The 15338-nt window shown below is 40.9% G+C and overlaps 2 protein-coding genes across 2 annotated transcripts; one reads left to right on the forward strand and one right to left on the reverse strand.

The window, feature by feature from the left end:
- Positions 1-1973: 1973 nt before the first annotated feature.
- On the reverse strand, positions 1974-6542 carry rps15a (ribosomal protein S15a). Its single transcript, XM_058415032.1, has 5 exons — positions 6414-6542; positions 5353-5490; positions 4143-4222; positions 3941-4026; positions 1974-2113 (listed from the first exon to the last, which is right to left on the reverse strand). Exons 2-5 carry the CDS (start codon positions 5483-5485, stop codon positions 2020-2022), a joined length of 393 nt encoding a protein of 130 aa, XP_058271015.1. The 5' UTR covers positions 5486-5490; positions 6414-6542; the 3' UTR covers positions 1974-2019.
- Positions 6543-6921: 379 nt separating this feature from the next.
- lg02h17orf75 (linkage group 02 C17orf75 homolog) lies at positions 6922-14420 on the forward strand. Its single transcript, XM_058415020.1, has 10 exons — positions 6922-7116; positions 7514-7588; positions 8235-8360; positions 9943-10071; positions 10166-10223; positions 10305-10424; positions 11127-11191; positions 11302-11441; positions 12078-12181; positions 13258-14420. Exons 1-10 carry the CDS (start codon positions 6968-6970, stop codon positions 13474-13476), a joined length of 1185 nt encoding a protein of 394 aa, XP_058271003.1. The 5' UTR covers positions 6922-6967; the 3' UTR covers positions 13477-14420.
- The last annotated feature ends 918 nt before the right edge of the window (positions 14421-15338 follow it).

Consider the following 15338-nt stretch of genomic DNA (forward strand, 5'->3'; position numbering starts at 1 on the left):
GGCTCAGGGTCATTGATCAGGGGTTCAAGCCCCAGCACCGCTGAGTTGCCACTGTTGGGCCCTTGAGCAAGGCCCTTAACCCTCTCTGCTCCAGGGGCGCTGTATCATGTGAAGGCTGGGATAAGTAAAGAAAAAATTTCACTGTGTATATGTGTGTAATGTATATGTGACAAAAGCTATTTCTTCTTCTTTTACTTTATGCTGTGTATTATATAAAAATGTGCTTTAAATGAAATAACAAATATATTTAGAAATTCATCTAACTTTAAACTCTTCACTTTGTAACCTTGTCTTTGAGAACGGTGCCATGAATAAAAATATTTCTTAATATGACAAAATAATGTGTATAGATTAAAAATGGGTGCAAACTGAATATAATGACAAGGTTTGCTGAGGACTGAGTGGACTTTTTGCACAGTCACGTTCAGGTGTGATGTCATTTCTCCTGAGTGACTGGATCAGACTGTCACAGTGTGAAATACTACAGTAGCTCTCCACAGAACCTCAGTGTTCTTGTTATAGCTTTAAAGCATCTGCTGAAAGATGAAGAGAGAGAGAAAGAGTGTCAGAAAGGTGGAAACAGATCTCAGGTCAGTTCTTCATCAGAATTCTTGCTGAACTGTGCTGACTGTGTAAAGAGTACCATCAGTGAGGAATGCACTGACCCCATGGTCTGTGCTCAGCAAGGCTGTTTTGTGGGTTTATCCAAAACCACAGTCTGCTTGTCATGTCCTTAACAGATGCTTTAATAAAGAATCCTCAGTTCAGAGTGAAACCCGACTGTCCACACACACACGTCTGGGTTTAATGTGTACACAACAGTTTAGCCCAAAGTGACTCATTTTCTGCTGGACCTATTGTTTCCCCCCATTCATTTAAAAAGCAGCTGAAAGCACTTTATAGCATAAAGTAAAATGTTTGATATTTTCATTTAATTTTTTTTTAACATATTACTATTCCTATGTAAACTATTATTCTCTATCCATGTCCTTTATTTCCCTACACTAATTTTTGTGTATTTCTCTTATCAGTTCCTCTTTTATCACATGATGTAATCACATTATTAACAATAGAATAATTACATTAGAACAGAATCTCTTCTCTCATCACACAGACAGGAACTCATTTCCAAACACTGCTGAATAGAAAAAATCATCACACGAGTCTTCTTAGCTAAATAAACAGGTTTGACTTTATAATAGAGATGCAGTTGCACCACTACAACCAGCATAACTAGGTATTAAACCAGTAGCCTGCAATGAGAATCTAATGGTAACCTCTTAACCCTTTAACAACTTACAAATAAAGGGTTTGGTTTTAAATTAGAGTAGATTACAGGAATCCAAACTAGAGCTGCATCCCAGTCCTGTGATCAAGGTCATCTCTGACCCTGCATCCTTCACACCATGAATAAAAAAAAAAATCATTAAAAAGTGTCACCATCTTTAAATATTAGGAAGTATCACTTAAAGTGTGCTGAAAAATCAAGAGACAAAGAAATAGGAATACTCTAGGAATGAAATGACCGTTTTAGCATAGTGATCAATAAAGAATTCTGATACAAATGCTGAAATACGATCTGATATTGTCAAATAATGTGATTAGTGTGTGAAGTGAGGATGTCTCACCTTGTCCTAAATAAGTAACAAAATAGAAGCAGAGACAACTAAAAGGACCCCCTTTTGATTAACCTTTGAAAAGTAAAGAACCTTTTAACTACACAGAACCAAAAGAACCCAGTTCTTCACCGTGTAGAAGACTATTCTGTTTGAACAGGTTGAAATCATATCAAATATGTAAAGGCAAATATTTGTTCAGAAGGTGGGGCTGCTTTATGTGTACACTATGCTAAGCTTCTTAAAATAAAGTTTACATTATGGTCAATATGATTAGTAAAGAAATAAATAAAAACATCTTCAAACAAAAAACATGCAAATGCCTTCATTAAACACTAATGGAAAAAATGACAATCATTGTCCATTGGAAATGGCTTTTTATTGGTTGGTGCTTTTACACATTTTAGAAAAAGAACCCTAGGATTTTGCCTCCTGTGTGTTTTCGTCTGGCCTCTTCATGGTCCATGATGCCAGCGGAGGTCGTCAACACAATGAACCTGCAGAATAAAGAATAAATTAGTGAAAAAAAAAAGAAGATACAATCTGCCATGTTAGAGCTTGTTCACATGCAAAAAAAAAAAAAAAAAAACCCACAAGATGTTTTTTTCTCCATTATAAGTACTATTGAAATGAAATGAAGGGGGGCTCCAGAGGTCGTGCCGCTGTTGCTTTTAACTCTGCACTGAGAGTCGTTAAAAATCAAAGCAAGCGATTTTACCAGGCAATGAAAAGCACTTAACAGAAAATGAAGAAATAAACTGCTGCAAATCAGCACCAATTGAATCAATAACCCTGAAAGTAGACGAGAGAATGAAAATGCAGCGAGACGTGATGGCCAATGTGCTCGGAATATTAAATCAACCTCAAGGATGTTCAATCAATTTCTACGGCAGCGGTTTGTTAACAAGATAAACAAACCCAAAAAAAATAAAAAATATAAGAGAGATAGGAAACGTTTAGGCTTAAGAAATTTAGCCTGATGAGATGCATGGTCATGGAAGTAAAATGCATCAGATGGTCCTGTTTGGATATTTAAAAAAAAAAAGAAGAAGAAAAAAAAAAAAAAAAAAAAATGCAGGTTTTAGGTTAACTTTTTAACTAAACAGGTTTTTATTTGTATCAGAGAAAAGCTTTAAATAAAGCCACACTGATTACACTTTCACAAAGGGCAATCGCCAAGAAATCCAACCCAGGAGTCCATGCTCTCGCAACAAATCCAAAACAAGTCCAGATTCGATCTTAATAAACCCAACTGAGCACCTGAGACCTGGATTAATGTAACCAGATTAAACGGAGAGATCTGCTTGATATGGTTTTGCCTTTGAGACTTGAAATGATGAGAGTCATGTAAACAGTACAGAAACCTGGAGAGGACATGTTTATGGATTTTGAGTAGAGGAAGATGAAATGAGAAAAATCACCTCAGCATTTTCTACAGCGTTTCTATACGAGACATTGGTGTATTAATCTAATTATAATGCAGCAGTGCAGTAATGCTGCATAATAAACACTTCTGTGATGCTTTAATGCCTGGAAATCAGCTCAGAGACAGTAACTCGACTGTATGGTGATTTAATTCTGTACACCACATGTACAAGTTATTTAGAAGTTCTATTACAAAGTATAGAACCTCAAACACCAAGTTTAACAGATATCCAATCTTGCCCACAAAGGGCCATTGTGGTGCAGGTTTTCATCCCAGCTGAGCAGAGGCACACCTGAGTCTACTGAAAGCAAAGACCAGTTGATTAAACAGGTGAAATCAGGTGTGGCTCCCGCTTGATTGGAAGGAGAACCTGCACACACACACTGGCCCTTTGTGGATAAGATTGGACATCCCTGCCTTAAAACTTTCAACTTGTAGATACTAATATTTGCAGGCACACTAAAAATCCACTTGTATTTCAAGCACTTTTCATGTGTCATTAAAGACATCCTTTTTACTCTACAGGAAAAAATTAACAGTGCTGAATGAGCCTAGATACTCACTGTTGCTATAGTAACACCAGGGGTTCGAGCAACCAGCGATCCAGGGACATTACAGTTACAGAATCAAACTCCTTTCACTTCTGATATTCTGATCCAGCAGATGGAGCGCAGGCATCAGACAGACATTATAAAAGCACTTAGAGTTACTGATAACTAATTACAGCACCCCCTTTTTAGGAAATGGCTTAGTGTGTACAAAATGTGTTCAACCAAAAAAATCAGTTCTGACCATGTGAACATTGAGAATTAGCTAGAGATTACGTCTGGAAAGTGTCTGGATTGTGCAACACAGCATTCAAGATGAGGTTTAACATTAGCCATGAAAATGTACTCACCCAAACTGTCTGGATGGAAGGAGATTGTTCTGCCACTTCTCCAAATCCTTCAGCTGCACATCAAACCTTGGGCTGATCACACCACACTGACCAACACAACACATGGGTCAGATACAAGAGGAGAGGAAGGAACAATGAGATTCCTTAAACAGAGCTGAGCAAACTTTACACTCAGCTATGTCTGGTAAAAGGAAAAACTCACCTTGTTCAGCCTGCCTGTGAGGTTCACAACGATTTTGCCGGCTCTGTGATCATCAATGATCTCAAATTCGCCAATGTAACCTGGCGGGGGGGAGAGAGAGAGAGAGAGAGAGAGAGAGAGAGAGAGAGAAAGAAAGAGAGAGAGAGAGAGAGAGAGAGAGAGAAAGAAAGAGAGAGAGAGAGAGAGAGAGCGAGCTGCCATTAGCAAAGATACCAATCCCACCTTCTCAAGCCATGACAGGAACAATGTCTAAACCTTTAAATCCATCACATGGACCACTAGAATAGATAAAAGATTATCTTTTGGCTGTAAAGCATCACTTTGGCCTGTACAGAGGAGATTAAATGTACACAGGGTTCTTGGGTCACTTCCCTCCATCTGATTTCCCTTCTGGCTTGGCCATGTCCATGTCTTTCCTCTGTCCTCAAAATAAATTACAGCATGCGCTTGAGATACTCTCCTCCTGAAATTACACTCCCGAGTCTTGAAACAAAAAAAAAAAAAAAAAAAGGATGCTTCTGGTGTACTTTTGAGATTTGTTTGGTTTGCTCCTAGACCCTTGACTTGCTCCAGACTGAAATAAAAGCCAGCGTCTCTACTCCACTCCAGCACCTCCTGTCACCGGGTTCAAAGAAAGTAAAACCTGCTGGAACCTCACTCCTCCTGTGGTCATCTTATTACTGCTCAGATGTGAGTGTTCCATCAGCATGTAGAGTGTAAGATAGCTGTGATAAATGAATCCAATCCGAATAGAGGTTAATATCAGGTTTTTACATAAAGAGGTGTCCAGAAGTGATCAAGTCCATGTAGTCTGGTGTTAATGATGCCTAATGCAACCATTACACATTCTAACCCATATCTAATTTCTTATAGGTGCATGTATAATCATTTATGATCTGAGCGGTGATGTTTTACAACCTGTGCAGGAGAACAATCTGTGCAGACAGAGCGATCGAGCACCCTGGCGTCCTGACACTTTCCAGACACTTAAACAAACCTTAAACCTGAGCCTCTAAAAAGAGGTCCCTGTTCCTCAGGGCTGTTTGAAACGTCTGTGGAAAACTTCAGAAGGCACAGACGATTTATGGCTGAAATGATTTCCATGACGAGTGGTAATTTGTGTTGACAAAGTTATGAATATTTTAACCAAGCTGTTCGATACCGTAACGGAGGTACGGCTGGTGAGATGTGGATGTTGATGTTCACTCACCGTGCTTCATCATGACGGTGAGAAAGCGCACTATGACTTTGGAGCAGGGCCTGATGAGAACCTGGCGCTTGCCACGTTTCTCTGCATTGTTGATGCATTTCAGCGCATCGGCGAGGACATTCATGCGCACCATGATGCCTGCAAAACATCACACACAAGAAGCATTAAACATTTAGAAAGACTAAACATTTTTCCATGTAAAAATCAAGAAAAGTTTCTTAGGACATCCCTAGCAGAATCTCAGGTGCACAATTTCACACAGATCAACTTTAACCACTGGTGCCAATGGTTCTGGATCATCTCCTCGTTCTCTAAAGAGCCCTGCAACCACCCAGTAGCCTCTCAAGCTCCTGGGCACCCCCATAACTTCTCCTAAAAAAAAAAAAAACCTCAACGTTCTCCAGAACAAGCCTGCGCTCTCTAAAGAACCCGAGAACACCTTTCTGTCCAGGTCCTGATGTTCTCACTGCTCCATCACAGCACACAGGGAGAGAACCAGCAGGTTCATTAGCCTTAATTACTCAATCACTTGACTTTATTGGGCACAGGAGTCAAATCCAGGCTGAAGATCAGCTTCATGTCGCTAAAACATCTCAACACTGCATCTATGTCTTTTGGAGAACATTTTGTCTCGATAGATTTAAGGAAATCAACAACTTGCTGCTGCTAAAACCCCGCTACTGCCAACAAGCTAATGCCATTAACGCTAACTCTCAAGCTAGCTACTTCGATATAGCCACGGTTCATTCATATAAAACATTTATACGCCTAAAAAACAAGTCTAATTTCTTCCCAGAGACAAACATTAACACTTTCTGCTCATCCACCATCACTGCCAGGGAGCAGCGCTCACAATTTAGCTTCACTATCCAGCAGTGTGTAGGACTTCACAATTATCGGGCTAAATAATGATTTGTGAGGCCACCTGAAGACAAAATAATCACAGATCCCAAGTCTACTACTGTTTATAAATGAAATTCAGTGATTAAGTACTCGGAACAACCGAAGATGACTCTGATATAAAAGGGATTTTATGATGAACGTATAAAGCTTGGCCTTACCGGTTCTGCAATATGGCGGAAAGAGGGAGGAAGGAGGAGCGCGAGGAACTTAGGGGAAAAACAACTCTCGCGAGATCTCGTGACATTCGTCGAGTAAGACAGGAATATATATACACGAGACCTAGAGGTCTGGAGAGTTATTGCAACAGAAAGGTACTATAATACATGGTACGAGGCAAATACGCATATACTTATTTTATTTGAACTTGTTATTTGTTATTTTATTATATTTTAATCACACATTTTGTTATAAATTACATCACTTTGGTCTGTAATAAAAGCAAACCGGAAATCAACAAGATGAGACAAATTATTGGTGTTCGCTTTCACTTGAGAATATTTGTTGGTAAATCTAGAAATAAATAAATAAATTAATTAATAAATTAATAAATAAATAAATAAATAAATAAATTCGCGTTTCTAAACATCTAACGTCTAATCTGACGTTTGGTCTTAGTCTGGATAGTGCGCGTGCTCGAAATGACCCGAAACAAGGCGCATGCGCAGTGCACACAACCCGCAGTGTTGACGCAAGTAGTGGAGCGACAGCAGCAATGTTTACATCTCAGACTTCTTCTTTCCAAGAGTCCATCGACGTAGAGGATAAAGATGCAGACTTCGATAGCGAAGACCTGGCCGCATATGGACAGAAAATACAGCAGATTAACTGTTATTATGCGATATATTATTATCAAAGCTCGAGGTGAGTCCGCTGTGTGTGTGCACGAGTGAGGGTTGCTCTGGGACTCGCGCATGCGCATCTGTAATCCCGAACAGTTTAATGTGCATTATATTTCATCAGAGGTTCCTTTTCTGTGATTTAATGGAAGGATCTCCATCTATTTTTGCGCTTTGTTAGGGAACAGCATGTTGAAATTCGTTTCTCTGTCGATCTGTGATCTGTATTTTTGACATATCCATGAGCTGAACCATTTTCACTCAGATCTAAGAATGACAGAAATGCAATGTCAGAAATATAAAATAAATGCTGTTTTTTTGGTAACCAGATCTTTCTCCTACTAACCCATGCATTGATAGTATTAGGGTGCATTTATTTTTATTCTGTTAACACATTAACTTATATATTCCTAACTATCCAGATGTGACTCTTCTGAGGAGAGTGTATCCTGGAGCCAGAGGAGAGCCGACTCCACCACCAGCCAGGAGGACTTTAGGTAGATGCTGTGTGACGCTTCATCATCGCCTCAGACTCGCCGTCACTCTGACCTTGCTCTGTTAACTACTTCTGTTTCTGTGTGATGGCTTTTCGTCTGTTTATTCATCCATTTTCTCTGCAGCTGAGTGCAAATGTTTGCAGACCCTTAGTGCAAAATAAAGAAAGGTATTTAGTAACAACATGACATGAAAAAAATTCAGAATCCTTAAGAATTCTAAAATGATGCTTAATGTTCATATTTTATGTATATAATCAACAGTAAAAAAACAGACACTTTAAAAAGAAGTCACAAACATCTGCACTCTATTCTACTGAATCATCTAAAGCTCTCTCAGGCCTGTACATCATATCAGCTGTGAATCACTTCCACAATATTAACTTTTGCACTGTTGTCTTCTGAGCAGTTGAGATGCATTTATTTATTTATTTATTTATTTATTTATTTGTAAAAAGTAGAGTGTTGTGAGCTTGTGGTCATTCTGAAGGACATCCTGATCTCGTCCTGTTCCTCCTACAGATAACACGGTCCATCACAGCTTCTCTCACTCTTCTGCTCATGCCTCCTTCTCTTCCAGCTTCACTCTCAGTTCTCCTTTCATTCTGATCTCAGTGATAATCAGACTCCTGCCTCTTGTTTGTTGTAGTCTAACCCTTCTGGACAGCAGCTTGCCATCAGAGGCAGAGCCTGAGCTGCGAAGCTACATCTCACGCAGGCTTAGTAAAGGAGCACTGCTAGGTGGCATGGGCAACATCGCTACAGTGGAGCTGAGGTAAAACACTCACAGGAGTTTATTATATAAATTGGAAAACCTATTACACCCCAGATTCAGAGGCCACGCCTCCTTCAATGAGACTTTCACAGAGGACATGCCTCCTTCACTGAGACTTACACAGAGGCCACACCTCCTCCAGTGAAACGTACAGAGGCCACACCTCCTTCACTGAGACTTACACAGAGGCCATGCCCTCCTTCAGTGAAACATACACAGAGGTCACACCTCCTTCACTGAGACTTACACAGAGGTCACACCTCCTTCAGTGAAACATACACAGAGGTCACACCTCCTTCACTGAGACTTACACAGAGGCCACACCTCCTTCAGTGAAACATACACAGAGGTCAGACCTCCTTCACTGAGACTTACACAGAGGTCACACCTCCTTCAGTGAAACATACACAGAGGTCACACCTCCTTCACTGAGACTTACACAGAGGTCACACCTCCTTCAGTGAAACATACACAGAGGTCACACCTCCTTCACTGAGACTTACACAGAGGCCACACCTCCTTCAGTGAAACATACACAGAGGTCACACCTCCTTCACTGAGACTTACACAGAGGCCACACCTCCTTCAGTGAAACATACACAGAGGTCACACCTCCTTCACTGAGACTTACACAGAGGTCACACCTCCTTCAGTGAAACATACACAGAGGTCACACCTCCTTCACTGAGACTTACACAGAGGCCACACCTCCTTCAGTGAAACATACACAGAGGTCACACCTCCTTCACTGAGACTTACACAGAGGCCACACCTCCTTCAGTGAAACATACACAGAGGTCACACCTCCTTCACTGAGACTTCACTGTTACACAGAGGTCACACCTCCTTCAGTGAGACTTACACAGAGGCCACACCTCCTTCAGTGAAACATACACAGAGGTCACACCTCCTTCAGTGAGACTTACACAGAGGTCACACCTCCTTCAGTGAGACTTACACAGAGGTCACACCTCCTTCAGTGAGACTTACACAGAGGTCACATCTCCTTCAGTGAGACTTACACAGAGGCCACACCTCCTTCAGTGAAACATACACAGAGGTCACACCTCCTTCACTGAGACTTACACAGAGGTCACACCTCCTTCAGTGAGACTTACACAGAGGTCACACCTCCTTCAGTGAGACTTACACAGAGGTCACACCTCCTTCAGTGAGACTTACACAGAGGTCACACCTCCTTCAGTGAGACTTACACAGAGGTCACACCTCCTTCAGTGAGACTTACACAGAGGCCACACCTCTTACACTTACACAGAAGCCACGCCTACTTCACTAAAAAGTACCTCAGGACACAGATTTAATTACAGTTCTAAATTAATGGCATTGTAACCATTTATTTATTTATAGTGGTCCAATATATCCAATGTTTAAACCAAAAGAGTAAAAATAAAAGACATGGATTTACATAAATAAATTCTGTTCTACAGTGCATGGACATGATAATGCTGTGACCATAGCAATCATAACAGTTTACTGAATTATAAGTAAATCAAAATAAAATAGTTTTGGTATAAATAAATTTATTGTAAAAACTTTGATCCTCTGAACCATGTGTTTTCAGCCTCCCTGAGCAGGCTGTGGGGTGTTACTGCTGCTTCCTGGAGCAGGAGAAATCTCCAGAACAGCCCGAGGCTAACGGTAACGGCTGGGTGGTGTGTCTCCTCGGAGGCTCAGAGAAAGGCCTCAACCTATATCCTTAATCCACACATGAACATGGGCAAACTACATCTAGTTGCATATTCCTTTATAATTTCATGTGTAACAAAATTCTTTAACCTGCTAACGTTCAGAATCGAGCTGGATAAGTACATGCAGGGTCTCCAGAGCAGCCTAACGCCAGAAGTAAGATTTATTTCTATAATTCTGGAAAAAGATTTTGCATGTCAGTGTTTTAAGACTGTTTAATGTGTCTGTCTGTGTTAGATGCAGAATCTGGAGTCGGAGGTCCGGCCTTATCTGAGCCGCTGGTACGAGGAGTCTGTCATGCATGTCCACCGAGTGGCGCAGCTGGTGCAGGCCAACATCGCCTTCCTGCTTCATGCTGTAAGGAACGACTCCTGAAACAACACTATGCTTAAAACCAATAGCGATGTGGAAATTGTGACTGATTGAGGCTTAAAAGGTGTTTAATTGTGTCAAGATAATAAACAAGTACAGGGGCCACACCTCCTTCACTCAGACTGACAGGTACAGAGGCCACACCTCCTTCACTTAGACTGACAGGTACAGAGGTCACACCTCCTTCATTTAGACTGATGGGTACAGAGGCCACACCTCCTTCACTCAGACTGACAGGTACAGAGGCCACACCTCCTTCAGTTAGACTGATGGGTACATAAGCCACACCTCCTTCACTCAGACTGACAGGTACAGAGGCCACACCTCCTTCAGTTAGACTGATGGGTACATAGGCCACACCTCCTTCACTCAGACTGACAGGTACAGAGGCCACACCTCCTTCAATTAGACTGATGGGTACAGAGGCCACGCCTCCTTCACTCAGACTGACAGCTACAGAAGCGATGCCTCCTTGGTTGTTCCTGACAAGCAAAAAGGCCACACCTTCACTGGGAATGACAGGTACACAGGCCAAGCCTACTTACCTAAGACTATCAGAAATAGAATCTACCCTTGTTGCAATTCATTGTAGGTCCACCAGAATCTGCAGTTCCAAATCCAGCAGTAAATCTATACTTTTTACTGTCTCTGATATGAACAGTTCTCTAATTTCACTCATTTCTGCAGGCTTTGAGTCACACTCATGTGGAGGTGGTCGGAGGGGACGAGAGGACCAAGACAGACATAGCAAGGTGCGAATATTTGTGCTAAATAGGACAAACCCTTCTTAACTGTCCCTAATGTCCTTAATTTGCCCCATCATGGAGTGTGACTTATGGAAATGTTTTTATTTCTTTCTCAGGTTCATTAAAGCGGCGAGTCTTCAGGGTCTGGTGCAGGAGGAACCAAACACCACGTCGCTGTGTAAAGCCATTTCTGAGGCCTCAAACTCGGCCCTGCTGATCGACTGCTCCAGCGGAGAGACAACGTTTACCAATGCAGGTTAGCCTCTCGGATCAGAAATATAGTGATGAAGAAGCGATGCAGGAAGTGAATTTAAAGTGCATCTGTTATTCACTGTTTCTGGCTACTGAGGATTGTCATGGACGATCAAATTCCTATTTAACTTTTAAACTGAGTGCAAATTCTGTGAAATTATCAGCTGCATATTTAACCTTCATCATGTGATTGTTCTCACTATAAGTGACATTTCACTGACTTCCTGATTTTGTCATGAGAGTGTATAAACTTTTGCACTTTATTGGTAATTGCAATTGTTCTGATTAGGTTTAATCTCAAGTAGGCCATGGGAAAAGAGCACAATGTAAAAATTACATTATATATCATTTATAAATATTACATTATTATAAAGGCAGTTATATGATATGAAAATTTAGTATTCAACTAACATCCAAAAATTTACACACATAAAAATTACAGTAATCTGTCATCACCGTGTGTTTACCTGCAATTACACATGCTAATATTAAATGTGCGGTGTACTCTGTTAGAGATATTATAGATGTACACATAAAAAAATGATACAGCATTCCATGTGTCAGAAAATGCTCACATGTTCATACTTTATACATGACACTGCAGTCACGTGTGGCTTGTACATGTTTGTTCTGGTTTCAGTCACTAACCGGTTCTGTGATGAGTGGATCCAGGCGTTTGTGAACGCAGCTGAGCGTTTTAACCCCTTCCTTCTGCGCCAGATCCTGGAGAACTTCAAGCTGAAGGTGTGTGTCTGTGTGTGTGGGGGGTTGGGGGGCGGGGGGGTTGGTGCAGCAGTGCTTTATAGAACACTAGATAAATCTTTATAGAGGTCAATAAGAGGACGTCAGTGTAAGGACACTGTTTAGCTGGAACTCCAGGTAACTCCAGGTAGCAGGGTTGTAGTAGTGTCCTTAAGGACACAGTTTAGGTCTGTGTTCATTTTTAAACTATAAATTTCATTAAAATAATTAAAATCAGGATTTATCTGTATTTCATTAGGCCAAGCTTAACATAATAATATAGTGCTGTGTGTAATATAGATCAAAATTGAACACAATTACAGAAATACAGTAATTATTTGATTTAAATGTTGTTGTTTTACCCTTCTGATAATCTTATATGATCTACTGCAGTAATCTTCTGTGGTGTTGATGATGCTTTATGCTGTAACATCATCACTGGAGGTCATGTGACTCTATTGGTTTTTTAGATTTACAGAAGTTTTTGACTTATGAAGGTATTTATGGATAATACAATTACTATTTCACTTCATGTTTAGTTTATTTAATCAGATAGTCTGTAAAAGTTTGTACCCCCATGGTTTCTGATTGTCCTGCCCTCCAATCAATCACTTAACCCTAACAATCTGACCGCATGTACAAATGAACCCACCTTCCCAAATTTGTCCTAAAAATAAAAATTATATATACAAATCTCATATATAAAATCTATAACATTACAGTTTTTATAATATTCACCCACATCTGAGATCAGAAGTAAAAATGTTACACCATCAAGCAAATGTAAATTAAATAAAAATACACAGATGATCATGTCAGGAGCTATCGTTATAGGTTTACATGTAATGACAGTTTATCGCCACTAGGGGGTGATAATGTTTTATTTGTTGCTGGGGGACGTTATTAAAAAGCACTGGAGCGTAGAGCAGTGATCTGAAATATGATCTGATGTTGGAGATGAAATGTGAATTAAAAATAAATGATCTCTACTGAGTTGTGAATTCTGCTGATCTAAATGTCAACACTGTTGTTAACACGGATCAGTTATTGTGTGTGTGTGTGTGTGTTTTAAAACACAGGCTATCCAGGACATGAACAACCTGAAGCGCTTTATCCGTCAGGCAGAAATGAGCCACTACGCTCTGTTCCGCTGCTGTCTGTTCCTGCAGAGCTGCGGAAACGGAGACGTGCTGCTGCAGAACGCTCGAGCCGAACACAGCGGCCTTCCCGAAGCCTGCAGCATCATCCGCGTGTTGGAGGAGTTCCTCAGCGAGCAGGCTGTGATCACGGCGCAGTGACCATTCACTACTGAGAACACAGCAGCGTCCAACAGCTGTGTACATTCCACTGCCTCTCAGTGTGTGATCAGGACTCCTGCTGCTCTGGGGTCATGCTGATGGTGCAGTGAGGACACGTAGCCTGCAGGGGGCAGAGTGGAGATGAAAGGAAATTCCTACGTTCCATGTTGCTCTTAATCCTTGACTGTGAATATCAGTGTCGTGCGTCCAATCAAAGTCATTTAGGTTGGTCTTCACACTCCAACATCTAATCACACACACACACCAACATCTAATCACACACACACCAACATCTAATCACACATACACACCAACATCTAATCACACACACACCAACATCTAATCACACACACACCAACATCTAATCACACATACACACCAACATCTAATCACACACACACCAACATCTAATCACACACACACACCAACATCTAATCACACACACACCAACATCTAATCACACACACACACCAACATCTAATCACACACACACCAACATGTAATCACACACACACCAACATCCAATCACACACACACCAACATCTAATCACACACACACCAACATCTAATCACACACACACACCAACATCCAATCACACACACACCAACATCTAATCACACACACACCAACATCTAATCACACACACACACCAACATCTAATCACACACACACACCAACATCTAATCACACACACACACCAACATCTAATCACACACACACCAACATCTAATCACACACACACCAACATCTAATCACACACACACCAACATCTAATCACACACACACACCAACATCTAATCACACACACACCAACATCTAATCACACACACACCAACATCTAATCACACACACACCAACATCTAATCACACACACACCAACATCTAATCACACACACACACCAACATCTAATCACACACACACACCAACATCTAATCACACACACACACCAACATCTAATCACACACACACACCAACATCTAATCACACACACACCAACATCTAATCACACACACACCAACATCTAATCACACACACACACCAACATCTAATCACACACACACCAACATCTAATCACACCAACATCTAATCACACACACCAACATCTAATCACACACCAACATCTAATCACACACACACCCAACATCTAATCACACACACCAACATCTAATCACACACCATCATCTAATCACACACACACACACACACCATCATCTAATCACACACACACACCAACATCTAATCACACACACACACCAACATCTAATCACACACACACACCAACATCTAATCACACACACCAACATCTAATCACACACACACCAACATCTAATCACACACACACACCAACATCTAATCACACACACACCAACATCTAATCACACACACACACCAACATCTAATCACACACACACCAACATCTAATCACACACACACCAACATCTAATCACACACACACCAACATCTAATCACACACACACACCAACATCTAATCACACACACACACCAACATCTAATCACACACACACCAACATCTAATCACACACACACACCAACATCTAATCACACACACACACCAACATCTAATCACACACACACACCAACATCTAATCACACACACACACCAACATCTAATCACACACACACCAACATCTAATCACACACACACCAACATCTAATCACACACACACCAACATCTAATCACACACACACCAACATCTAATCACACACACACACCAACATCTAATCACACACACACCAACATCTAATCACACACACACACCAACATCTAATCACACACACACACCAACATCTAATCACACACACACCAACATCTAATCACACACACACCAACATCTAATC

The sequence above is a fragment of the Hemibagrus wyckioides genome, linkage group LG02, assembly GCF_019097595.1.
Source record: "Hemibagrus wyckioides isolate EC202008001 linkage group LG02, SWU_Hwy_1.0, whole genome shotgun sequence".
In the NCBI taxonomy this organism is placed as follows: Eukaryota; Metazoa; Chordata; class Actinopteri; order Siluriformes; family Bagridae; genus Hemibagrus; species Hemibagrus wyckioides.

Bases quoted from the DNA above. Each gene is read 5' to 3' on its own strand.
- rps15a (XM_058415032.1), bottom strand. From the start codon at position 5,485: ATGGTGCGCATGAATGTCCTCGCCGATGCGCTGAAATGCATCAACAAT. The intron at 4,027-4,142 runs GTGAGTTTTTCC...TGTGTTGGTCAG, and splicing joins TCACAGGCAGGCTGAACAAG to TGTGGTGTGATCAGCCCAAG. The intron at 2,114-3,940 runs GTGAGTACATTT...TTTATTCTGCAG, and splicing joins CTTCCATCCAGACAGTTTGG to GTTCATTGTGTTGACGACCT.
- lg02h17orf75 (XM_058415020.1), top strand. From the start codon at position 6,968: ATGTTTACATCTCAGACTTCTTCTTTCCAAGAGTCCATCGACGTAGAG. The intron at 10,425-11,126 runs GTAAGGAACGAC...TCATTTCTGCAG, and splicing joins TCGCCTTCCTGCTTCATGCT to GCTTTGAGTCACACTCATGT. The intron at 12,182-13,257 runs GTGTGTGTCTGT...TTTAAAACACAG, and splicing joins TGGAGAACTTCAAGCTGAAG to GCTATCCAGGACATGAACAA.